General features: G+C 38.3%; 2 protein-coding genes across 2 annotated transcripts in view; both read left to right on the top strand.

Moving 5' to 3' along the window:
* The window catches only part of LOC149935107 (uncharacterized), a 28113-nt gene extending 12007 nt beyond the window's left edge, over nt 1–16106 (top strand). The window contains exons 2-8 of the mRNA XM_090153982.1: nt 3770–4010; nt 5404–5510; nt 9882–10256; nt 10573–10752; nt 12664–12774; nt 12851–12932; nt 14191–16106. Of these exons, the coding sequence (XP_090010108.1) occupies nt 3770–4010; nt 5404–5510; nt 9882–10256; nt 10573–10752; nt 12664–12774; nt 12851–12932; nt 14191–14281 (1187 nt within the window). The 3' untranslated portion in view covers nt 14282–16106. The remainder of the gene's footprint in view (nt 1–3769; nt 4011–5403; nt 5511–9881; nt 10257–10572; nt 10753–12663; nt 12775–12850; nt 12933–14190) is intronic.
* Nucleotides 16107–17724: 1618 nt separating this feature from the next.
* On the top strand, nt 17725–26733 carry LOC149935106 (astacin-like metalloprotease toxin 1). The gene is made up of 10 exons (XM_090153924.1): nt 17725–17839; nt 17927–17977; nt 18075–18121; nt 22210–22285; nt 22344–22470; nt 23253–23428; nt 23493–23720; nt 24867–24998; nt 25065–25315; nt 26617–26733. Exons 1-10 carry the CDS (start codon nt 17779–17781, stop codon nt 26710–26712), a joined length of 1245 nt encoding a protein of 414 aa, XP_090010050.1. The 5' UTR covers nt 17725–17778; the 3' UTR covers nt 26713–26733.
* The last annotated feature ends 190 nt before the right edge of the window (nt 26734–26923 follow it).

The raw sequence follows: 26923 nt of genomic DNA, 5'->3' as shown, positions 1-26923 counted from the left end.
CCAGGATTTGTTGGGATTAAAAACAGGCTATTCATAGCGCGGGTTACAGGGAAAAAAGGTACAGGCCTTATTCGCACTAAAACACGCCTTTGTAAGCTATTGCACAGAGGCTAAGGAGATTTTCATATTTATGGAAATAAGTACTTGTATACTTTGGGGTCTTTTAGCTCTAAATTTCATTCCATCCCCACCATAAGTGTATAATATTTCACATAAGTGTGACACTTCTTATTCTTCACATGCAAACGTTTTACTGAGAGCTATTCATAAGACTACATTACGGGCTTCGTCGCCGTTTTGGGTCCGCTTGCTAACACGTCACACGTAGCCTTTGACAGCGCCTCACTAGGGGGAGATTTTCTTCTTGTGATGTCGTCACACCGTTACTAGCTCTCAGTAAAATATTAACCAAAGGGACAAACTTATAAAATAATATTATAGAGTTATGATATTACCCATGCCATAAGTATGATCAACAATGTACTTTTTTATACTTACAAGGAGAGTACCTGAGGTGTTTATTGTCGATTTGGTTCAAAGTCGGGCGTAATGTAAACCTATATGAGATGTGAAATTTCCAAAAAGGAGACGTTGCACTAGCCATTCGATTTGCCATGGAAATCGAAATTTGTTTTGATCACTTAACACAAAAAAATCGCCCTTTAAAAAAGCATGGGATTTTCTCGGTTTCACGAGGTCCTGGCTACGAAAATTAAAAAAAAAAATTAAAATCACAAAATGGGTAATTTGGACCACATTTAGGTAAATTTCATTAAGTTTGGGTAAATTGTAACATTTATGGGGTAAAATTGTAACAAATTTTGGGTAAAATAAGGAAAAAATCTTATTTGTTCGGTTGCCATGGCAAATCGAATGGGTAGTGCAACGTCTCCTTTTGGAAAATTTCATATCTCATATAGGTCTACATTACACCCGTCTTTGAACAAAATCGGCAATAAACATCCCCAGCCCCAAAATTAAATCAGCCGAATATCATATATCTTCCGACGCACACGCCGGTGATATTTTGGTTATTGCTTTCTTCATTGACGCCGAAATGGAATGACATCCTCTCGCTATTTTAATTTTGTGACGCCAAAGTCGAGCGAAATTTAAAACTCTTTCAAAATGAAAACTTTCCTCTTTTGTGGCTAAATAATGATGAAATATTGAATCGAAATATCAAATTACAAATTAATAAGGCTCACTTCGTATCTAGAGGTAACTTGTCGATTTCGGACCTAAATGCGTTTTATAGTAAGTCATTGTGGAGTTTATCCACCTACGCTTTCTGTAGGCTTTTTATTCCTAAAATAATAATCAGCTAGGTTAATGGCCAAGGCACCTTAGTCCCAAGTCATCTAGTGCCTTTTAATAACATTAACTCGGTTATACGACATAGAAGTGGGGTGGAAAGCCTTACATGCCACACTAGCCAACAGCGCCCTACACTAACTAAAACCATTTTTTTAAAATAAGCTAAACTAATACCCAACACACCACCCTAGCCTTACATGTCACTCGAGCCAACAGCTCCCTACACTAACTAAAACCAACTTTTTAAAATAAGCTAAACTAATACCCAAGACACCACCCTAGCCTTACATGTCACTCGAGCCAACAGCTCCCTACACTAACTAAAACCAACTTTTTTAAATAAGCTAAACTAATACCCAAGGCACCACCCTAGCCTCACATGTCACTCGAGCCAACAGCTCCCTACACTAACTAAAACCAACTTTTTTAAATAAGCTAAACTAATACCCAAGACACCACCCTAGCCTTACATGTCACTCGAGCCAACAGCTCCCTACACTAACTAAAACCATTTTTTTAAAATAAGCTAAACTAATACCCAAGACACCACCCTAGCCTTACATGTCACTCGAGCCAACAGCTCCCTACACTAACTAAAACCAACTTTTTTAAATAAGCTAAACTAATACCAAAGGCACCACCCTAGCCTTACATGTCACTCGAGCCAACAGCTCCCTACACTAACTTTAAATAATTTTAATAAGCTAGGCTAATATCCAAGGCCCTACCCGAGCCCAAAGTCATCTGGCAACTTTTATTAACCTCAAAAAGCTTTTATGGGGGAAACCGAAAACCTCTTTAACCAGTGGGAAGAGAACATTCAAACTCAACGCTTAAGGAGCGTTACCCAGTTTTCAGCCAGTGCTACAAGCTGGGATCGAAGCCTGGCTCCTCTGGTTTCGCTCATGGTGCTTGGGCGCGCTTTCAAACACTTTTGCGAGTTTTAGCGAGCTGGCTATGATTCAATATCTGATATCTATACATTCTAAGTCTATAAAAGTATTAAATTCGGAATCTATCTCGTTTAAATCTGGCGGGAACATCACGGGCAGATGTTGGAAAAGGCGCGTTTGATCGGAATTATAAAATCTATTTCATCCTCCGAAGAAATTAAATTTCCCCGCTGAATGAGATAGAAATTTACCGTTGCCTCCTGGCTAAGCGTTCAATCCATTAACTTAGTTCACCGAACTGCTTCTTTTATCCGACCTTCTTTCCAAACTTCCCCTGCCAAGATGGCCAAGGGATAAAGCGAGGAAGAAATCAAAAATTTCTTCCCTATATCCGGACCCTGGCTTTTCGCAAAATCGCCACTTTTGCGGGCATAATACAATTTATCTTCACCGCCGGGCTCTCGTCCGTATAATTATCTAGAAAGGCTCTTCTTCAGCGGGTCGTATCTCGTCTCCCCGGAATCCTTTCATCGCGGTTTTCATCGCGCTGGACGAGTTTCGGAAAACCTTAACTATAATTATATAACCTCACCATTTCCCCCCGCGTAACAAAGATCGCTTAGCGAGCGAGGTTCAACTGATAGCTCGCGCGAAGATGGCTTGGATCGCGGTTCTCAACGCAATTTATTTTTATACCCTAGTTGGGGCCCCAACTATATTACGGGGAGCGTCCAGGCTGAGAAAGAATAACAAAAAAAAACGCGTCTTTCGTAATTTCCTTCGTTACAATTAAAATAAAGGTTGGCTGGTTTGTAGAGCCCGTGAGTCTCTGATCGACCCAATTTTCGTCTCTAAGCGTCGTCTCGCTTGACGCGTCCTAAGAGCGCGTTAAGCCCCCGCTAATTATTCCTTTATTGAGACCACCATCTATATACGGTGGATATCCTTTTTAATCAAGGGTTTCTGGCCAACTTAGGGCTGGCGGTTGACGTGGGTGGTTCGCGGATTAAGTCTATAAACTCCCGAGAAGGGGGGAGTCGGAAAAGTTTCACGCGATAACGGACACGAATTGACGGATGGAGAATTTCCCTCTCCTTTGATAACGGTGGAGGGTGGGCTGTCCCGTTGTGACAGGGCGGCTCCGATTGCGTGCCAACGCGAGAGCCCCCACGCTTTTTGTACGGCTAACGCGGAGACCGCGTTTAGGGGTCGTGCCCTGCCCGATTGTACACGCGAAGACGCGAAAAAAATACTGGTTGTTCGCGGTCAGGTGAGCGTCCTTACCAAAGCGTATAGCCAGCGACGGCGGGATGAAGGATTGGAGCCTTCCTCCTGTCAAAAACGACGCGTTCTTAGAACGAGCTTCTAAGACTAATTCTCTTTAATATCGAATGGTTGTTGGCGAAGCGCGAATGGTAAATTGATCCTTTAGTTTCATTAATTAAACTGACGCCGGTGATTAGAGGGAGCGACGTAGAACCGTTCTAATGATGAATTATGATAAATTACACGATGATAAGGAGAGGTTCTATAGCCGTATACTATTGTTTCACTCGCAGTTCCCAGCACCGCCGTCGCCGGTCCGTCTACGCTTCAAAGAGGAATCTACTGCAGTTTGTACGAGATACATTTACGTTGCCCATCCACCGATTTCGTCTTGGCCGTTCACGGCGCTCAATTCACGACTGATTACGAATCTTTGCTGAACGAATCTTGCACCAGGAATCCGTTACTCGAACCACCATCCTCGGAAGTTCTAGAATTTTGTAACGAAGACGTTCGAGTGTCTCTCAATAAACGGTGAGTGCTTATACTTCGAGATCCGTATGGGTTTGACCGACAATATTATCATAACCCGAATGGTTGGAAAGTCCTAGACAGTTTGCGCTTACCTAGAACCGGGTCACGCGATTATTTTTCTCCCATCCGCTATTTTTGGCTGACTGTCCGAGACTCTGGTGCAGTTTTTTTACACGACGGAAAACCGCTTACTCACCGAAAAGGACAGTCTTTAATTTACTCTGGGGAGACTCTATTGGCGAGACCATTAGAACAAACGAAGAAGGAAGAGAAAAAGCAGGCGCTCTCTTTATTTCGCCTCGGAGACTGTCAGGAATTCTCAAGATTACCGGAAAGACACTGCAGCTTGTTGGTCGCGCCAACTATCTCTCATAAAAGTCGCGCTAAGAAAAAATCCCTCCAAACAAATAAAAAGTCGTAGTCCGTTTAGGCTTACCTGCGAAAAAAAGGAATTTATCCGAGAGACGCGTTTTCTTTGGTCCCGGCAAAGAGACCCTCGGGAGTTCGTCGCGGGCTTACTTTCACTCTAGCCATCATTATTTTGATGGATTACACCTAGTCGAGGCGTTCGCTAGGAAACGACATTGAACGGGAAAAAACATGCCGAGGAAGTTGAACCTATCTTGTAAGCTTACAAATTCTCGAGGAATATTTTTAAAGGGCAAATAGAGTTTTATCAAGGTTGTAGACACTTCCTTTTCCTTTTTTGACAAAGTTTTTCCAACTTTACAATCACGCTTCGTGCAAAACTCCGAGTCCGAGTCGGTTGGTCGTTCGAATGAACAGGGCGGACACGCCAAAAATGGAACTCCCTAATGAACCGTAAAATTATTCCTAAATTAGCCTAAAGTTTCGCGTTCGAGTCGTACCTCATCGTCGGGGGCCTCGAGCGGTTGCGTCCTTCCAGGGTTTCTGAAAGAGAAAAATGAATGCCTTCTCGTTGCTGGTCGGAGGTGGTGCGGAGGTGGTGGGCCGCAACCTGAACGACAAGATAAATGAGAAAAGGCAGCGCGTTACATTTTTCTCCTCTAATTATATATTTCGTCCTGTTCTTCCGCGCGTAAGAGCTTCCGAATAAAAACCGAGATAAGTCCGACAGCCAGCCAGAAGACGCGTTTATTAAACTCGCGATGGAAAATAAACGTAACGTTATTTATTTTATGACAGTTTCTATTCGGGTGGGTCTTCGTTAGGAAAGTGTCGAGAAACGTCCTAGTTACGAAGTTTATCGTTCTAAGAAGTACTAGATCGCGTTGTAAAAATAAGTTCGAGAGTGCTTTGGAAATTTCCGAAGCCGTACTTGCAAGATCGTGAGATTATTTTTCTAGTGTACAGGCAACCATTATACGTCGTTTGGGATGATTTAGTTTAAAATATTTTTTTCCCTTCGCAGTTGCGCCGGTGCCAGCGAGTGTGTTTACGACTACAGCTACGACCATCTGAACAAGACTTGCGCCTCGTCGGAAGGAGCCATCGTCATCGAGTACAATTGCGTCGAGGGTAAGATAGACCGCGGTTTCCATCTAACCACCCACGGACCATAAGACAGTTGGTCGCGAGGCGTGAACGACCAGGGTTCGAATTTCAAAAAACCCACAATAAAGCCCACTTAAAAAAACCCACCTTAAAAAGTTTCAAAAATGACGAAAAAAGTTTAAATTTATAGTTTAATAATTAAACTATATTAAACTATATTAAAGAATTTAAAGAATTAAACTTTAATTCTTTAAATTCTATAATATTACAAAAATATTGCTTTTTTATAAAAAGTATTTACACAAAATACATTACCAGTGTTTTGGTAAACACTAATCTAACCGTAGCAAGTTAACAGTGTTAACTAAACAGTAACAACAAGGGATAAGACAGTCTCAGATAATCTGTACACCGAGTTCGTGCATTTAGCACTGTTAAAGGTACATATTTTCAAGAGTTCGCGAGTTCCATTTAGCACTGTCAAAGGTACGGCAGTGTACACCGAGTTCGCAGAGTGTCTTACCCCTCGGTTTTTAACTTCTACAACTTTCAATCAATATTTAGCAGAACATGGAGCAGACGATACTTTAGGTCTACGAAAAATAAGAATAAGGGCGAGAAATAAGTAGTGTTAAATTGAAAATAAAAATATAAATGAAGTAAATCATCGATTTAGGGTATCATTTTAGGTAAAAAACCCAATAAAACCCAATAAAACCCAAAAAAGCCCAATGGGCTGGGTTTTTTAAACCCTGTGAACGACAGACTTTACCCCTTTTACAACAGCGACAATAACTATTTGAGGGTGGAATCGTAAATCTCTAACACGCCACGGGCACTAAAAATATACTCGAGTTTCCGTTTTAAACTTTCTTAATAACTGAAACCTTTCAATTTTTCGAGTATTTTATCTCTCCAGTTTGGCGATACTTTCGGGTCAAGGCAGATTTATCCCGCAACTTTCTAACGTGACTCTGAAGAAGCTATTTTGAAGAGGGGATTTCAGGCGGTATGGGTACGCGATGAACTTCAACCTGTGAATCGATAATGCGCGTTTTCTTCCGTTCAAACGTCGGAACTCCGTATAATCGCGAATACGATGGGTAAAAAAAAAACTCGCAAGAAGAGGAAGCGATTCGAAACTACTTTAATAGGAAATTTTACTACTGCAGAAAATTTTCCAGGGTGCAGGAAATTCGCCCTTAAAAATAGAGCGAGCGTTTTAGCGCTAATGGAGATGGACGCGCATTACGGGAAGTCTCGCATTTTCCAGCAGTCACCCGGTATCTTCCGTACGCTCTTTGGGACGTAGCGTTGACCCTTCCCTTAGTATACGCGTTAATTACTTCCTCCAAAGTCTTCCAGTAGACGTCGGACTTGGAGAAACGAAACGGGAACAAAGTAAGGCCTTCAACCGGAAGCGCGGCAGGAAAGTAGATTATAACTTATAGGATTTAAAAAGCCGCCCAACTTCCCCCGGAAGCGGTTCCCTTCGTCTTCCGATTGATAGGAACAAAAGGAACCAAACCCACACACTTCTCTTCTTTTGAAAATTACGCGTAGGTATACACACTTACGCTTCTATTTGACTTAAATCTTTAATTTTAAGTTTTAAAAGAGAAAGTTACAACTTCCTTGAGAGTTCGGTTTTGGGTAAACATAAAATTCTTCAAAATCCTCAAGGCAATTCCTTTTCGAGATCGGAGAAGATTATGGCTTTAGTTATGGAAGATCTTTCGTGAAAGTCTTCGGTACCTACAGGGTATTACAGTATGACGTTGGGTGACACCCGATATTGTATCTGAATAAGAAAAAAACGGCTAATGATAATGGTATTTGATCTCTCTCTTTTTTTGGACCACCTCACGATATTTGGCGTGACACTGAATCATTGACGTAATGCCGGAAAGTTAGCCTTCCAGGCGAGATACATAACACCTTTCTGTCTCGCTATTTTCCTATAACAAAAGCCATAAGAAACATTGATGGAGAGACACCCTGGGGGTCGTGACATACTCATCAGCCTTATAAATCGAACTGCCACCCTCCCCCGTGGATTGTACGTTGCTGCAATAAATATTACAAGTTTCGTGATAAGGCGGTATACTAATGTTACCTTATTTTTCACTTCGTGTGTCTCGCTCAGGCAACACCCGAGTGAGCCATTCGTTTTGACTCGTAAGCGCCTCGTATATTGATGTAATGCCCGAGGATTCTGTTCGTACTTAAAGGGTAAAGCTCCCTGGAGTATACACTACGAATGGGTTATTACCAATTCTATAGTTTATACTAGAAAGATAAAATAGAAAAAGAAAGAGGTGGTATTTTACTATCACTGTCTTTGATAATATCGGAGAGTTGTATCATAAAGTAATCATTCTTGATCAAAATGAGTGGCCATTATCCTATAGGTTAGACTCTCTAGAGTGTAATGATCTGCTGGGGTCGTCGTGCAACTAATGATATTTTTCTATTCGAAATTGTTTTTCCTCGCGTGTCATTCGCCGTGATATTATCCTTGTATTATATTTAGAATGAGGTTTAAAATGAACTCTAAAAACTCCAAGAATCGATTTAACAACGTTGTTTGTACGTTATGACTTCGAGGAACCGTCTCCTCAAATTAATATTCTATCGTAGAACTGTTTTTTTATGCTTTCTAGCAATTAAAATGAAATTAGACTAGATTTGTATTTTCCTCGGCTTCTCTTATAATTGTAGGTGGGGTTTACTAAGTACTTTAATTTGTATTGGGACCTTGAATCGTGGTCAGGTATATCCCGATGTTATTTGCAAGTACGTGTAATTTGTGTAAATAATATTTCCCCCCAGGCTCAATCGGTTTCTATTGCCGAATATGTAATCGTACTTATGTGACAACAAGCGTTATTATTATTATTATGAAAGGGCTATTATATTAGAAAAATAGGGTCTGTATGCTGTATTATTAGAAGCCATTAATTCTCGAAGTTAATGGTCAGCAATAACTCTTATCCTTTTTCAAGAACGATATAATAGAGCGAGATTGGAAGAAGGGGTATTATGAATTGGACATGCTTTATATCGAAAACCTATTTAGGTTATTACCACTACTCCATTTTATCAATTGTATCGCGCCATCTAGTATTGACCGGACGAAGTTTTCTTTTTATCTTTCGAAAAAACTTGTTTTGATTTAATTCATATAATAAAACCCTTAATAAAAGTCGAAATTAACAGTTTAATTAATAATAAATTGCAAATTAGTCGATAGATTATTAATTATTTCCGACGGAAAATATTTAAAAAAAATTGCGCAATAGATGGCAATACGGTGTCGATTTGAATCTCAATTTTCAGTCTGACATTGGTAGTACTTCTGGTTTTTGTTAATATTAATAAAATATTTAATTAATTTCGTTAATTATTAACAGCAAAATAGTTAGCACCTTATCAATTATTATAAACGTTTTTTAAAGCAAGTGTCGACTGGACGTGAAGTAGCTCTTTTTTCAACAGATGTCGCTAGCATCGATATAAAAACAGGATTGTTAAGCTACATTATGACCCAAAAGGCGGGTACTTTTAGGTACCCCACACGTTGATTGGCTCGTTTGTAAATTGATCAATATCATAAATTACAGTAATTTTAAACAATATATTTTATATGGGATATAATTTAGGTTAAAGTCCACTAAAGATAGTATAAAGAGGTCTAAATATAATACTCTACAATGACTTACTGACGACGGTATCATTTGGCTATTTTAAACTTTAGCTTCTTTTGCCATAACTAGATGGCACCAAGCTCTCCAGTAAAGTCATTGTTTTTCGAAAAATTGGATAGATTCATGGCCATCTCTAACAACAGGGGCCTTTCCATAATACAGGTGGCAATGACAGGGCCGACAGTTGCTTTAAAACAAATCCCCCACAGATGGCGTTACGGCTTTAATTTCAGTTTCGATTTTCATTCTGCCTTAGGTAGTACCATATATAACATAATTCCTCATAAGTGTGCCAGAAATAACTTTTTCTCAATGAGACCTTGTTGTAAGGATATGACGTAATTGACGTCACTTCCCAGTCGATGACGTAATTGACGTCATCAAAACTACTTCTGGCGGGGAGGGAAGGAAGTTAAAAACAGTTTTACGCGACTATAGTCTGTATTTTCTTTGGTGGCTGTAAAACAAGGTCTCATTTCAATTTTTAATACAGAGATGTCAAACAGACGCACACTTATGAGTAATTATGTTACATATGATAGTACTTATTGTTACTGTAACCTGGTCGATTCTTTCGTTCTCAATAACCTAAATACGTTCTTGTTTATATGGAGAATGGAATAAAAGTATTTGATTTCTTAGGGTAATATAATCAAAGGGGTTATTTTCTGTTTATTTGGTAAAACAGAGTCATCGATATTGCGTTTCTGCAATTACCCGGCGACGCTGAGCGAAGGCTACATCGCCAACCCGGGCTACCCGTCATTCTACCCCGCGTTGGTCAACTGCACGTGGAACATCACAGCCGGAGATGGCCAGACGATTTCTATGGCTTTGCTGGACTATCAGTTAAGGGCCGTACGTCCTTATTTCAGCCGTCAGCTCTGCGACGAAGCGGTCACTGTACACGACGGCCCTAACGCCGCCGCCACCAAGCTGACCAGCGCCTGCGGACAGTCAGCGCGCGACCTGAAGACCTACGAAAGCTCCAGCAACAGAGCCGTCGTTATTTTCAATTCCGAGAGATTCAACCCGTTCCGGGGATTTCTACTGTATTACCGAGGTATCTATTAACCCGCCAATCCTCTATTTCTTCATTTCCCGCACCGAATGTTTTACCCATGGTCATTTTCCAACTTCCGCGAGGATTCCCATAGTATCCGTCGTCTACCTTACTACGCGGACCGATAGAAGATAGCGAGAGAGTAAAGTTTGCCTTAATAGTTTACTCTCTTCCGGTCTTTTAGCGATAGCTAAATCCCCGGCTTAATCTAATGGCGCCGCTCGGGAAAGTGGTCAATGAAAGGGCGACATCGTACGGCTTCCGTCGAAACGAAGTTACATCCGCGAATTTCACCCTAATCGCGTCTCATTCTCAGCCCAAGGTTGCCCCACGCTGCCAGCTCCCAAACACGGGTATATGGTCTACAGGAACGGCACGGCCGCTCTGTATATGTGCTGCAAAGGTCACCTTTTCAACGACACTTTGGACAATACCAGGCCCATTCATTGCGTGGACGGACAACAGTGGAACACTAGCGTACCGGCCGCCTGTTTGTGTAAGTTCATATCGTTCTACGATTTAATGACTTTCGCTAATAAAAGTTATACAATTGAACTGGCGTTCCATTTAAAGCAGCGGGGAATAGTTAAGCGTTTTGTTAACGATTTGACTAATAGTTTCTCCACTAGAAAATACTGGTCTCGTTAAATCTGTATATCTCTAAATGTTACTGATGGTTTCGCGATAGTTTTCAATATACCTTTTACGAGAAAAGTAACCAACTAAGCCATTAGGAAGTGCTCTTCAAGGGTAATGAATCGCGCGTGTGTACACCGTACCATGTTTGAAAATATCCCTTCACCTACAGATGTAAAATTTAAAGATGGATATTTAATTTACTAACCCTCTAAAATAGTTTTAGAATTTAGTCCAGCACTACATGTTTCAAGTGAATTACATAAGCAGTATATAGGCACGGATACTTATCGTGTAAATTATTATTATATACTTACGGTATTAGGCCGCTTTAGCTAGTTTCACGTTAATTTACAAATAACGTGAAATTTTCTAAAGCGTGCCTTCTAAAAAATTTTTACCCAATTACTTGTTAGAAAGTCAAATGCATAGAAAAAAATATTTAAAGCAAATGTCGGCTCGAGGTGAAGTAACTCTGTTTTCAACAGATGTCGCTAGCGTCGAAATTAGAACATGATGCTTAAAGGGAGTAGAACCCTCCTTGTTTGGTAGTTTGCGCCATAGCTTCTCTCGTTTATCGCTCATGGCGCTAGTCTAGAACGATAGTAGAAACACCCAATTCTTCTATTAGAGGAAGCGTGCCCGCCCTGACGATATTTTCTCACTTGAAACATTTATTGTTTGTTTTTTAAATGCCCCCTTAATTAACATATAAACAACAATATCCGAGCTAAAAATTAAATATTTTCATTATAGTTTGGATATTTATTCAAATATAATTTCTTAATAATGAGGTACGTGGTTTTAGATTCACGAAAGGTGTTCTAGTAGATATGAGCAGACAAAGCAGCTCGAAAGTGGGAATAATTTATGTGGGTTAATTCCTCAAAAACCAATGTATTTGACACTACGTAAAACACATGGTTAGAAAAATGGGGGAAGGTAATTATGCATTGCTCCAAATATCTGAAAAGGTTATTGATTTTTGTATACTCCCTTTAAGCTACATTTTGATTTGCTCGTTTTTTTCGATAACTGAAATAATAGTAATTTATGACAATATATTTTATATGGGATTTACAATTTAGTTTAAAGTTCACAAAGTAGAGTATAAATTGTCTAATTATAATACTATACAGCAATGGTTCTCTGACGACATTATGGTTTCGTTATTTTGAATTTTAGAGTTCTTTACCATTAATATAGATGGCACCACGCTCTCCGGTAAAGTCGTTTTTTCGAAAAATCAGAAATATTTGTGGCCTTCTTATAATACAGGTGGCAATGATAGAGCCGACAGTTGCTTTAAAGTAATGGTCGTGTGCTATTTCAATGCTAAAGTCAACATCCCGAAATTTTTATAACAGGAGAACAATTAATTAATAATAATAATATTAATCAGCTAGGGTAATACCCAAGGCACCACCCTAAGCCTAAGTCACTAGGCGACTATTAAATATTAATGCCTTTAATTCAGGTGGCCGGGTTAAATTGCCAACAGCTCCCTACACTAACTCTTACCGTTAACCTTTACAAGTTTTTAGGCTTTACAAATAGGTAAGTCCATATTGGCAGTAGTCCTTGTTGGCTAAAGTCAAAAAGCGAAGGAGTGTAACGGCACTTTGACAAATTCGAACGCACGTCCTACTTTGGCAGGTGTTTCTGTAAGCTACCAGTACCAGGCCTATTTAAAAGCGAAGGTAGCGGAAGCAGCCAGCGCCGGGAGGTCGTGTTCGGGAAACGTCGTTAATAATAAGTGATCTTGTTTTAGCATTCGAAGAGCTGCGTGAGAGTGGCAATTTTTCGGAGGCGGACTTCTTTTGGAACGGTACCGTGGAATCTTCCAGACCCGTTTACAAAGTGGACAACAACATGATCGCCGGTTAGTGACCTCGATTACCAGTAACCCAGTAACGACTTCGCTTATGAATAATTGATTAATCTCGCTGCCTTTTCAGACATCATTATCCCGTCGGCGTTAATGGCTAGTCTTATTCTGGGGAACATTATCGTCATGATTATCATTTTGAAGATAAGAAGGTAACTACCCATTTCCTTAAATTAACCCAGTCCAAGATTACCTGGTGTTACTATTTCTTCTTTCGGGGTGAAGTATAAAAGCTTAGTTAAATCTAGGAGCAACAAACACAACACCCCACACAAGGAGAACGCAACCCGTCAAAAGTCGTGCATTTTCTTGCGTACAGTTTTCATTGTTTAGACGCTTTAGTGTCTGCTGCCGTCGAAAGGGGAAAATTCGGAATATGTCTTACCCCCGCCCGTAAAACGTTCAGCTTAAAGGCTCGTCCAATGAAATTTGTACGCAACACTGCGTTAGCGTGTTTAAAGGCTAGCTGCGTTCTCCTTGTGTTTGTTGCTCTTAGGTTAAATCGAGTTACAGCGCAACAGGCCCCTGAATTTGTTTATCATGCGCGAAAACACTTATTTATTTCCCTCTATCGGGGAAAATAGGCGTAACAGTGACTACGCAGGTTTAATAAGAATAATTTGTTTAATTCAGGATAAAAAAGCTGTACACTTATTGGGCCCTGATTCGTGATATAAAAGAAACTATTTATATTTATACAATGATAGTGCCCGAAAATCGAAATTGAAAAACAGAATTACACAAAAATAAAAGAGACATATGATACTACAGTAATAAAATTAAAAAAAAAGATTAATAGTAAGTATTGCAGCTCCAGTGTGAAGGTATCACAAAGAGTGTCCGTGTTTAAAAACAGTAAACGGTATTTCGTGCAACGGCGCCCCATTAAAGTTGACCGGGGTCGTATCAATATTTGGTTACCATGGTAACTATGGAGCAAATTTTTCGAAGTTCCGGCCGGAGTGGGTAAACGCTATTGACTACGCGCGAGGCAGTTATTTCGAATCCAGGGAACGAGTTTTTATATTATCTTTGCGAGTACTATCTTCAAAGCTTTGTTGTTCGCCATTTTTGAGAAAGCGGTTATTGGATCTTTCATACTTCCCCCGAAGTGGGTTATTATAGACTTCTGATTGTAATAAAATTGACTGGTTTGTTGGTCGGTTTGTGTATCATTATTGCCACTATTGTAGACTGCTTTAGAATTATACGCAATGCGTTGCTTTTATTTAAAATGCCTTGCTTTAGCTGGTTTGCACTTTTTGCGTCCTTTTGGCGCAAAACTAGTTCTTTTTTTGTTTCTTCGATTTTCAATTTCTAAATTCAGGCGCTATTGATCGATTTGATAGTTGATTCCCTTTACCTTATTGACCGCTAATTTCATTACCATTATTGATCCTTGAACTTTAGGAAAAACAAAGATAACGATGATTTCGACGACGAAGAACTTCAAGCGGACAAGCCTTGTTCTTCGACAGAACCACCTAACACCGAAGTCTGACGTTTGGCTTAACGGAAGAGAACTTGAGGCAATAGCCACGGCTTTCTTGTACGTGTTCAACGTTTGTGTTGAGGCTGTTCAATTTCAGAATGGCTTCGTGGACAAAAAGACCTTCCTAGTGAACGAGAGCCCCTTTGGGACACTTCGTAGGGAAATGTGCCATCCGCGTCATTTCTTCCAATCGTACAATTACAGTTATCACGCCTTAATGACCACGAGATGGACAAAGGTGCTATCGATAAACTCTTGACCGCTAGGGAGGCTACGGCCGTTATATAAACTGACCGCTATCTGATTAACTTAAACCCAATGGTTTCGATATAAAAGTTAACGACAAATTAATGTTTAAGGTATTTGAATAGCTTAATTTATAAAGATTCCCCCAGAAAAGTTGTCAAACAGTATAAGATGTTGCTTGTGATAATGATAAATACAGTTGTTCGGCGATTTAAACACGTTAAAACATTTACTTGTTTTCGCGGTCGCGAGTTTGAACCGTGAAAGGAAAAATGCGAAGGAAAATGATGTTTTAACTTTTCGTTGCTAGATGGCGATACGGTTTCCGTGTTCGAAATTTTATCACTATTTCCAATATGATTTTATGGCCAGTAGTTTATAATATACTCTTAGAAAGAAGTATCTGTCTCCTATAACCAAAAGTAAATATTAAATATCTTAGATAAAGTATCCATCTCCCTATATTGAAACACGAAATTTCACAGGCTCCCGCTAATTTTTCAAAATCCATTTTAGAAGAAAAAAATTATACCGTGGAAAATTCATTATAATATAGGCTTCGAGCTTAGGAAATGTAGCGCCATCTGCCTTAATATCCGTCAATTAAATATGTGAAGAAATAGCAGACGAATTGTCAATTTCAATGTTTTTCCGTTGGAGAGAATTTTGAACCAGCCGACAGCTTTCATGTATTCAATTTAAAATTCGGTCGGTAGGCGGCGATACTTGTGACCAAAATTTAAACTACGCGCGAAGCCTATAATGACTTAATAAAACTATTACAGAGGGAAAATATAGTTTATTTATAAGTAAATATCGCTAGGTTTTACATCGCAAATAACAAGGTCAAGAGGGTCCTAATAAAGGAGATACTTATCTTAAGGTATATTATATACTTATGACATAACCAAACTGCTTTAAAAATTGGTTTCCTGTCCGCTATTAACTAAAAGTCCTACATACAATTCCAATATAAATCTTTGATGAAGAAATTATTTTATAAAATTAACAGAATCTAAAAAATAATCCAAAATAGAAGAGTTAACGCCAACGTCATTTTCTTTCGCATTGCACGAATCAATCAAGCTGTGACCTTAGACATATACTACTTGTGCCGGTATATATCAAATATCGTATTGTAAAGCGAAGTAAAATTTATATACGTTAAACCCTCTTAATAGAAAATCCTCTTGTATTTTGATAAAAAGACAGCCATACAGACCACCAACGTTAGATCCGTTAAAATATTGGAGCTACTTTGAGGGGTCTGTAACTTTGTCTCGTTCTCTCCTATATCTGTATAAAATAATAGCGAAAGCCCGGCCCCCGTATACGACAATATCATATGCAAAAGTGTTTTTTGAAGAGCTGGTTCCTTCGATTTTAATATTATCAAGGAAAATATCATTCCAAGTGGATATATTGAATGTAAAATCGTTTAGAAAGAGAGATAAAAGAGAAGAAAACATTTAATATATTTTAACACGTTTTCAGTACTATTATTTAAAAAATCAAATTAACCAAAAATATGTATTTAATTTTCTAACGAAGTTTAGCGATGACGGATGAAACTAATCATTATCTTGAAATAAATGTACCTTTTTCCAGAAATTAATTTTATTACGTTTTGCCATAAGCCTATAATAATGTATCCATAAGTGTGCCAGCTAGGAGCAACAAACACAAGGAGAACGCAGCTAGCCTTTAAACACGCTAACGCAGTGTTATGTACAAATTTCATTGGACGAACCTTTACGCTGAAGGTTTTACGGAAAGGGGGAAGACAATTTCCGAATTTTCCCCTTCCGAAGGCAGCAGGCGCTAAAGCGTCAAACCAATGAAAAATGTACACAAGAAAATGCACGACTTCTGACGGGTTGCGTTCTCCTTGTGTGGGCTGCTGTGTTAGTTGCTCCTAGATGCCAGTTAGTTAAAATAGCTACTGGAATTGACGTCATAATAAATAATCGAGTCTAGCGATTCCATAAGTGTGCCAGCTAGTCGAAATAGCTAAATAACGGAAATAAGCGAGTATAGCGAGAAATTACCCCCCCCCCCCCCCCCTCTAACGATTTTGATGAAATTTTACACAGATGCTTTATACATCAATGTAAAAGTTTTAGATCTGACAAAATTTTATTTCAAGAGATATTTATATCAAGAATGTATTTATTTATTCTCAGGGAGAATGAATATGTCGAGATTATTTTTAGCGTTTCTCCAATTCCACCCGCTGGGGCCCCCGGTATGCTCCTCCGCTTTAATAAAATGAAATAATACTGCAATCTCACTGGTTCTTAAAAATTACGTTTTTCGACGCAAAAAATAAGACCGCCTCATCCCCCCCCCCCTTTAGCGTGACGGGGTTAGGGCCTCAACGTGTCCGTCGATAGTCTCGACATATTCATTTCCCTGAGTATAAATAAATACATTCTTGCTTATAATTTATGAAAGGATAAAAAAACTTCGTTAAATTTGCATATTTAATTTATTAAATATGCAAATTTAACGAAGTTTTTTATCCTTTCATAAATTATCATTCGCATATTGTACGTGCAAACATACTAAGCCTTATTCTTGCTTATATGATTAAATTATAAACTTATGATATTATTTGACGATTAAACGCACTCTCGCAAGCTCAAAATTTGAGTTAGCGTCGAGATCGGGACTGCTTATTTTCTTTCAATTTGTTCCATTAGATAGTAGCGGCAATGAGAGTAGCGGAGGTTTCTTTAACTACGCTGTACAGTCAAAGGTAGCGGAGAGAGGATTTTCAGCCCCCTGGAGTGACTGATTTCTAACTTTGGGGCATATAGTTTATTCCTTGCCACATATACTTTTACTCTATAAGGTTCGACTTTCACAATAAAGATTGAAGTGAGATTGGAATAGCTCGTAGCACGCGTCGCGATAGACTCCAACGCCATCTCTTGTTCATAAAAGAACTAAAAGCTACCTATGTGAGAAAATTCAGCTGGTGAGAGTGCGTTTAAACTTAATCCAGATGTCTCGGTTGTAGGCTAATATATCACTCCTAAACGGAATGACCATGATAGTACTTATCTAAAAATGGTTTCACTTTTTGAAGATATTAAATATTCATGGAAACAGATGATATAATTCCCATATTCTGTTTACGAATAACCGCAATTTTATCTGAAGGTAAGATAAAGAATATTTAAAGACGAGACCTATGAGGCTACATTTTGATGAAAACGGGGGATTTAATTTAAATAGCACTTTGATCCGTCTAAGAAATGTCGGTGTCCGTCAACCTGATCTTGGCGCTATCGATCATAGCCACGCCGGGCTTAAGCCGTTAGTATATTCAATTTCGATTTCATTTTCTCTCTATATCGAGTTACGTCTTTCTCCGGAAATTTTAATTCCCGACGTCTTCCGCAGGGAAATCAAGTGACAACGTCGGGGGAGGAGACCAACCCCTTTTCAACAGCGGTGAGCTTACGTTCCCACCCTCCCCCGCAGAGTGAAAGAGCGGTTTCAAATTACCCCCTCACATTCCTTACATATTTCTTTACCCCAAATTGTATAGGGCTTTTCCAGGGAGATATTGCGGGATTTGATCCTGACGATTTTAACGTAAATTCGATTTTTTTCTTGAAACTTTTAAAGCGTAATCTGGTTTGGTTTTGGTGTCGTTTTGTGCCGTTTTGTTGGAGTCGGTAGTGACAGAAGTAAATAAGATATCCCTTACGAGTGAAGTATCCATTTAGGAAGGGGCATAGGCGATAACATAAGTTGTTTTGGTCTTAGCTAAAAGGTTCCCGGAAATTCATAACAGCATTGTCAACTTCTATATAGCGCTTACGCGATCGGGGTTGGCCGTGGTCCAAACATAGGGGCTGCTTCACTAAGCCTAGGGTAAAAACGTGCTTTAGTCTAAGTCTTTATTTTTTTTACAATTTTATAGTCACAATTATTACCGAGGGGTCGGACATTTGCCTGTTTTGTGTACTGGATTTTGGATTTTTTTAAAATCCTGGATTTTTTATTGTGGATTTGTCATATAAAGTCTATGGGAGCAAAATTCTTGGATTTTGGATTTGTGGATTGTTTTCCAAATTTTGTACGGGATTTGGCCAAATGACCGACCTCTCGATTATTACAATAATAATGCTAATGCCCGAATCGTTGTTAAATGAAGTTTAACAAATTTATCTTTTATTTTCTTTAAAAAATTTAAGTATGACTTTCTTTAAAGTTAAACTTGTAAAGATTTATTTAATGAAGCTGGAAGTTACTGTTCAACGGTAAACTTTAAAGCAATTTTATAACCACGTGACTATTTTTAAAGGTTTCTACCGTTTGATGGCGCTCAAACGTTTCCCGAAAGAAATTTTACCCAGTACACCTTTCATTTTATGCTATCGCCTATTCATTATGCCTTGAGTTTGCAAAATCTCTCCCTTCTTATTAAAGGGGGTTTCCTCCGAGTACTTCGGTTTCCTCTTTCCATAAAAACTTGCGGTAGTTTTAAAGCAATAGTAAGTGTAGGGACGCTACTGGTTATAATAATAATCCACTAGGCTATAGTGAGTTGCAGGCTAAGAAAGACAAAATATATAGTACAATCGGCGCAAGGATGCCTCAGATCGTTTCCGGTCATTCCACCGCGCGAAATTTGAATTTTGGCCATTTTACGGTCAAATTCAAATTTTGCTCTTTTTGTCGTCTTTTAGCGCCATCTAGAGACCGAAATTGGAATCTTTATTTTTAAATTTCATAATTGTGGTGGCGAGCAAATTTAAAAGATAAGGCATTTATATCATTCTTAAATATAAAATAGTATGTATAATTATTTATTTTTGTAAATTTATTTCTACGTCTTACCAGTTAAATCGGCAGTTTCTTTTAAAATAGTTACCACGCTTTCTTGGGCGTAACGTTGTCTTAATGAGCTATAGACGTTTAAAATTATATTGTTCTCTTTACTTGTTAACAATAAACCTTTATCATGCTTTTTATAGTAACCTCTTGGGCTATTTAAAACATTTGGAGCTTCAATTATCGAACCTTCTTTAGCTGCATTCAGTAATTAAACTCATGACAACATGAAATTAAAAAATAGATTCCAATTTCAGTTCCTAGATGGCGCGAAAAAACGATGAAACTCACGAAATTTGAAATTGACTGTAAAGTGGTCAAATTTAAATTACGCGCGGTCGACTGGCCGGAAATGGTCTGAGGTATCCTTGCGCCGACTGTACTATATATTTGGTCTTTCTTAGCCTGCAACTCACTATAATACCCAAGCCATTAATTCAGGTGGCCGGGTTACAATGCGTAGGAGGGTGGTGGCAAGCCCGGCATGCCACGCGAGCCAACAGCTCTCTACAGTAGCCACAACCCGACCACCCGATGTAAATGCCTCTGTTAAATTACGCGAAAAAATTGAAAACTCCATAATAAAAAGGGGGCAAAAAAGCTAAACTCTAACAAATTTAAAGTAATGATAAAACTTACGAAATACCCGGATTTAGGTGGTTTTTACACACGAGGGATTTGTTAGTACTGATCATTTCTGTTTAATTAAAAAAAATAATTTTAAGTGAGATTTCTGGCCAATTCGCGGGACCCCACAACTCGCGTACGCACTATTGTGATATTTGAATCTCGTTTTGCCCAAAAATTAATTTAAATTTAAGCGTTCGCATTTCACTATCTTATTTCCAAAACAAGGTAACTCGAAAAATTCGTTTTGCCCAAAAATTAATTTAAATTACTGTGTTCGCGTTTCACTATCTAAAAATTCAATTTCGATAAAATTCCTCTTGGGTTTATTAAGTACAAGACGATTGAAAATTGGTTCAAATTTAAATTATTTAGTACATCGGGGATTGTTGGTATTTATATTTCCATGGCATCTTGTTATTAACTTTAAATTACTTTGTATCGCTGTTAAAATGGCCTAGGCTTTGTTATAATTGTTATTATAATATTACCAGAAGTAACTGAACCGAAGTTATCGAAATAGCGTTCAGAATCAGAGGGCGTTTTCCTGATGAAAATGATGAGAAAATCGAGTCAAATAAAAGCTCATTTCCACCCCCGTCTTTTGACGCGATAAATTGCACTTGGGAATTGTGGGTACAGCTATTTCTATGTATAAAAATTGTTTCATAAAAACAAAAACGTTTCTTTTTCGGCCTAAGAGCGCGCAAAATTTCAAATTCGAGGTCAAAATGTAACTTCATAAGGAAAACGCCTCCAACATGGGGAGTATAGCAGTCTGATAACTTAGGTTCATTTACTTCTGATATTACATTATATACAAATATAATATATTTCACCACGAACTATTTTTCTTTCGCTCGTATTACTCCGCCTACTTATGTAAAATTTAAAATTAAACTTAGTATTGATATTTACTTATTTATAAATTATATTTTACATCTAAAACCGTTTTAGAAAATCAACAGATGATGTATTTAGCTCTATTTTTTATTATATTTTGAAAAATCAGTCATTGAACGTATATGTATTATCAGGATTGGTAAATGGATACTAATCTCCAAAGAAATATATTAGATGCTTATGGTAGTAGTATTAAAAAAAGTAGCATAAGACCCAAAAGTGTGTCAGCTGTACCTTCGCACCTATTAAAATGTCTAGTGAGACCTAGTCACACTATAGACTGCATAACCTAATAGTTGGAATAGTACTAGCAACATTATATTTAGTCTATGGTCGGGCGCGATGTTTTCTCTTCTATTTACTCGCCCGTAGACATACGTTCTAAAACGCCTCACTCGGCGGCGCTGGAGTACCTCGATTTTGATGACGTATTTTCCGACCCCCCCTTCGTTTCCCTTTTTTACTTTGCGACAAACTCTCATTAATTACTATACCGTTCTGACATACTTTTGGGTCTTATGCTACTTTTGGTATTAACCATAAGTCTATAATATTGCTCCATAAGTTTGTCACTTTGGGGAATATTTTACTGAGAGCTAGTAACGGAGTGACGTCATCACCAGACGAAAATCTCCCCCTAGCGAGGCGCTGTCAAAGGCTACGTGTGACGTGTTAGCAAGCGGACGCAAAACGGCGACGAAGCTCGTAATGCAGACAGTCTTGTGACTAGCTCTCACAAGAAGACTACCCGAGGTGTAACACACCGATTTTGTTCAAACTCGGGGCATTGGTAGACCTTCATGTAAATTGAAAAATCCTAAAGGGATTTTATTCAATGGGCAACGGTTTTGCCATGGTAACGAAAAATGTTTTTGACAACTTAGAATGGAAATTTTCCCATTGAAAATAACATGGGATTTGGACCGATTCCAATCCCCCCTATGAAACATTTTACAAAATTGAAATAAATTGATAAAAATTGACGAAAAAATTAAAATTAGTCTAATTTTTATCAATTTATTAAAATTTTTTTTCACAGGGAAATCGGTCAAAATCCCATGTTATTTTATGTTGTCAAAAACATTTTTCGTTGCCATGGCAAAACCGTTGCCCATTGAATAAAATCCCTTTAGGATTTTTCAAGTTACACGAAGGTCTACCAATCCCCCGAGTTTGAACAAAATCGGTGTGTAACACCTCGGGTAGTCTCCTTGTCAGTACAACTTTAGCTTGTGAAGAATAGGAAGTGTCACACTTATGTAATAATATTATAAACTTATGTACTAACTTATATAATTGAATGAACATTGTAGGATAGAGCATCCATTGTCAGTCCGAGGCTTCTATGGCCGAATGCTGTTGTTTATTACGAACTGACCCAGTATACAGGTCGGAAATGAAAATTTACGAAGAAATCAAGGGCTTAAATAGGAAATGTTGTCTTTAGAATATATTAGGGATGAGATTGAAGACGCTTTGCAAGAGTACCACATCAAGACGTGTCTACTTTTCGTCGAGAAGAAACCGTGGGATAATAGCATTAAAGATTTCATCAGAGTTCAATGGGGAACGGGGTAACTTCTGTTATGTTTTAATCGAGGGGCAGGTCACTTCCATTTTGGGTGCGTCTTAATCATAGTAAAATGATTAAATCACGGTAATCAAGATTAAAAAATCTAATCAAGATTAAAAAATCTAATCAAGATTAAAAAATCTAATCAAGATTAGAAAATCTAATCACGATTTAATCAATCTAATCACGATTTAATCAATCTAATCACGATTTAATCAATCTAATCACGATTTAATCAATCTAATCACGATTTAATCAATCTAATCACGATTTAATCAATCTAATCACGATTTAAACGATATTTAATCATTCTAATCATGATCTAATCTTTTTAATCAGGATTTAATCATTTAAACAGATTTAATCATTTTAATCAGATTTAATCATTTTAATCACGATTTAATCAATATAATCGGTTGAATCGAGAATTTATCATTAAAATCAAAACTAAAGTACGATTTAATCATACTAATCACGATATAATTTTTTAATCAGGATTTAATCATTTTAATCAGGATTTAATCATTTTAATCAGGATTTAATCATTTTAATCAGATTTAATCATTTAATCATGATTAAATCAGATTTAAACATTCTAATCATAATTAAACGTGATTTAATCAACTTAATCGTGATTAAATTGAATTTAATCAAAATAATCACGATTAAATCGGATTTAATCGTTTGAGGGGTGCGTCGTTAATCAAGCTTAGGAAGTGATCTGCCCCTCGGTTTTAATAAATCTCTGACAGCAGTGTAGCAGTGTCTTTCTTGATATAAAAGGTGTTGGTCCAATGTGGGCAAGAGCGGCGGTATGCAGTTGTTGTCTTTGGGTGATGGTTGTTCCCACAGAGGCTTGATAATCCACGAATTCGGACACGCCATCGGACTCTTCCACGAGCACTCTCGCTCCGACAGAGACGATTTCGTGGAGATCGTTTGGAGGAATATCTTGAGAGGTCTGCTTTCGCTTCTTTTAATGGTAAATTTGAGGACGAGGTTGACACACGACCGCGTTTGTAGGTCAAGAGAATCAGTTCCAAAAGATGTGGTTCTGGGAAAATAATTTACTCGGAGAGGAATTCGATTACAAGTCCATTATGTTGTACGATGAGAAGTCTTTCTCCAAGGACGGGGAATCCATCACGATGAGGGTCAAAACTCCAGGTGTCGTCATTGGACCTGTTTGGCAGAAACCTGGTCTCAGTGCGGCTGACGTGAGGAGGATCAACAGACTTTACCAGTGTTTCGGTATTAGTATTAGCATAAGTAACATAGTAACAATAAGTATGACACTTCCTATTGCTGAAATGCTAATTTTCTAACCGAACCTTTTTTCGGCACTGATACTCTCTTCAAGCTGTGACTTGGACTCGCGACTTACCGTTTTGGATGACTATTTTTGATAAAAATTTAAGCCTAATATCGGAGAGCACGTTCTGGAGTCGCGAGGGGCTTTGACTTTGTTTTGAAGCCCGCGTGCGAATCACGCGTGATAAAATAACATGAGCTCGTGGCGCCGAGAAAAACGTTTTTAAATTTTATCATTTAAAGCTTAGTTCCCACTTAGCGAAAAAACCAATTTTCGCGCTGAAAATTGACGCTCGCGAATAAAATTTGCGATTTTTTTCAAATTTGCCGCTAAAGTCGCGTCTCCGCGGTATCTAGCGAATATTCTATTTTTTGACGTCCACACCTTGGCGATAAAAAGTTTCAGCCAATCACAAAACGCGTTCCCTCGATCTATTCCGCTCCCGTCCGTCACTTATTAAGCCTAGGTCTTTAGAAAAGCGGCTCAGCCAACTTGACCAAGATACTGAAGTAAAGGTAATTATCTCACGAATAGATTCGTTTATTTATTGAAATTATCAACAGGAACATCCATTTGGTTCATTTTGAACTGATGTTTTATGTTAGGCTTAAAACATAACTAAAAACCCGCACGAGTTGTTTTCAGCGTTTTTAAATTTTCGCGCTAAAGTGAGAACCGCTTCCCCAGCGACCGAAAAAACGCGTCTTTTTTCGTTGCGCGAAAATTTTATACGTCTCGAAAATTCGCCAAGTGGGAACTAACCTTTAGTCTAATATTCCGCCTATCTATCGGAAACCAGATATTTTGGTTTAACGGAAGTCTCGCGTATTTTAGACACTAGAGGGCTCTGTGCTGAGAAAACATCTTAACTGCGCAATAACTATGAAAATCAGTTTGGTTGAAAATCTCGTTATACTTATTGTTATTATGTTACTTATGGTATTAGGCTTAAACGTTTAAGCTAAGTTTCCAAAGGCTCTTGAAATGGCAAAAAATACTGAGCGTTTTAAAGCTAGCAATCCTTTTTTGGAATTTCAAGAGCTTTGGGAAAGCTATAGCTTTAATTTTCGAGATTTTTAAAATAGGGCAAGTGCGCCCCGAGCCAAAGATGGCACCCGACTTCGAATGCGATTTCGAAGAGCACGACTGTCAGTTTGGACAGAGGACTGCCGAACAGGGATTCAGTCGGGAGGTCAGGTACTTGGGTGGAAGGTCAAGTACGTGGTAGTCTAAAAAGATTAAGTATTAAGAAGATGACTTTTGCAAAAGATAATATCTTGAAGGTAACGTCTTGGTCGCGGATGCGAGATACGTGGACAAAATCTACGTGAATATACAATCTCCGATGTACCCCATGTTGAACCGCGTCGCTGGCTGTTTCTCTTTCGATTATTACATGGATGGCAAAGACATCTACGAAATTAGCGTCTTGAAAACTGGCAAGGAATCAAAACACATATTCAACAATAAAACTGCGAGCGCACTTTGGAGGAACGCATCTTTCGACGTCTCTCCCGAGGACGAAGAAGCCAGAGTATGCTTTTTCAGGCTTTCCTAGAATATTCTAAAATACTTGTTGAGGTTAACGGTAATAGTTAGTGTAGGGAGCTGTTCGCTCGCGTGGCATGAAGGACTTGCCACCACCCTCCTACGCATTGTTACCCGGCCACCTGAATTAATGGCTTCAAAAGTCACTTGATGACTTAGGCTTAAGGTGGTGCCTTTGTGTATTAGCCTAGCTGATTATTCTTTCACCGAGTCATGCAATCACAATTGCACATTTTTTTAACATCAAACTAACAAGGAGACATCCCCAGGTTTTTCTATCCGATTTTTTTCAAACTCGTGCGTTAAGTCGGGTTAAGTAGACCTTGATGTACCTTGAAAGCTCCCAAAGGAAGACGTTTCAATAACCATTCACTTTGCCATGGCAACCAAAAATGTTTTTCACAACTCAAATTTAAAGTTTTTCTGCGTAAAATAGCATGGCAAAATCACCGATTGATTTAAAAAAAATTCAAAAATTAAAATTTAGGAAAAACAATTAGGTAAAATTTATAAAAATGGGTAAAATCAATAAAATGTAGTAAATTCGTAAGGGTTTACAATCCGTGATTTTGCCATGCTATTTCACATAGATAAAGTTTAAACTTGAGTTGTGAAATACATTTTTGGTAGCATGACAAAACGAATGGCCTTTGAAACGTTTTGCTTTTTAAGGTGCATGAAGGTCAACTTAACCACCGAGTTTGAAATAAATCGGGGAAAAACACTACGGCATGTCTCCTTGTAAGTATTACATGAAAAATGTGGTATTTTAAAAATCCCATTTACCAGAAATCAAACATATACCAGTTGAAAGATATGTTCTCGAGCTGTTATTCCAGAAATGCAGAAATAAAATAAAAAATCAAAAGTTGGACCCCTCGACGTATATGCGTCCTAGTTGAGGGGCATTTTAACTCAAAAAGTAGGGTATTTTCCAAATATTTGGTTGAAAAGCGGGTAAGATATTTTAATTTTCGTTCTGAACCCCTAAAGTTTGTTGATACTTTAGGAAATCCATGGGCTTTTCATCAAAATCTTGTTAAAACTCATTTATTAATATTGGAATTTAAAAATCTGCCCAATTCAGTTTTACTAGTAATCAACTAGACTAATACCCTTGGCACCACTGTAGGCTTTTAATGCCTTTTTATAATCTTGCGATTCGTAGGAGGGTGGTGGCAAGCCCTTCGTGCCACGCGTGGAAACAGCACCCTACACTAACTATTACCGTTAACATCAACACGTTTTTAAATTTGGAATCTTACATTTTGTAACTTATTTTTCTAGTTCTTCATTTCTGTCTATTTCATGGATACTGGATCACTCGCCAAGGGCGTTCTTGCATTAGATAATGTATCTTTTATGTATCGAAAATGCCAATAAAAACTTAAATTGAGCTTATAATACGCATTAATTTTTACCTCTCCGAGGGGACTTTGTACCCTAGGAGGGGTTATACAACAACCGTGTCTGTCTGTCTGTCTGTCTGTGGGTGGGTATGTCTGTCAGGCCTGCGTACGCGTTCGCATTTTCGAGAAAAGGTTTTTCCAAAAGCGCCCTCTTTTTGTCATTGGGTGTAGTATAACTTTTTAAT

The sequence above is a fragment of the Leiobunum rupestre genome, chromosome 7 (assembly GCF_980474605.1).
Source record: "Leiobunum rupestre chromosome 7, qqLeiRupe1.1.hap1, whole genome shotgun sequence".
Classification (NCBI taxonomy): domain Eukaryota; kingdom Metazoa; phylum Arthropoda; class Arachnida; order Opiliones; family Sclerosomatidae; genus Leiobunum; species Leiobunum rupestre.
Note: the sequence above shows the minus strand (reverse complement) of the source record. Positions and strands in the feature narration are given on the sequence as shown.

Coding starts and splice junctions, on each gene's coding strand:
- LOC149935106 (XM_090153924.1), top strand. CDS start 17,779: ATGTCGGTGTCCGTCAACCTGATCTTGGCGCTATCGATCATAGCCACG. Junction 23,429..23,492: donor TTGGAGGAATATCTTGAGAG/GTCTGCTTTCGC, acceptor CCGCGTTTGTAG/GTCAAGAGAATCAGTTCCAA. Junction 24,999..25,064: donor GTACTTGGGTGGAAGGTCAA/GTACGTGGTAGT, acceptor AATATCTTGAAG/GTAACGTCTTGGTCGCGGAT.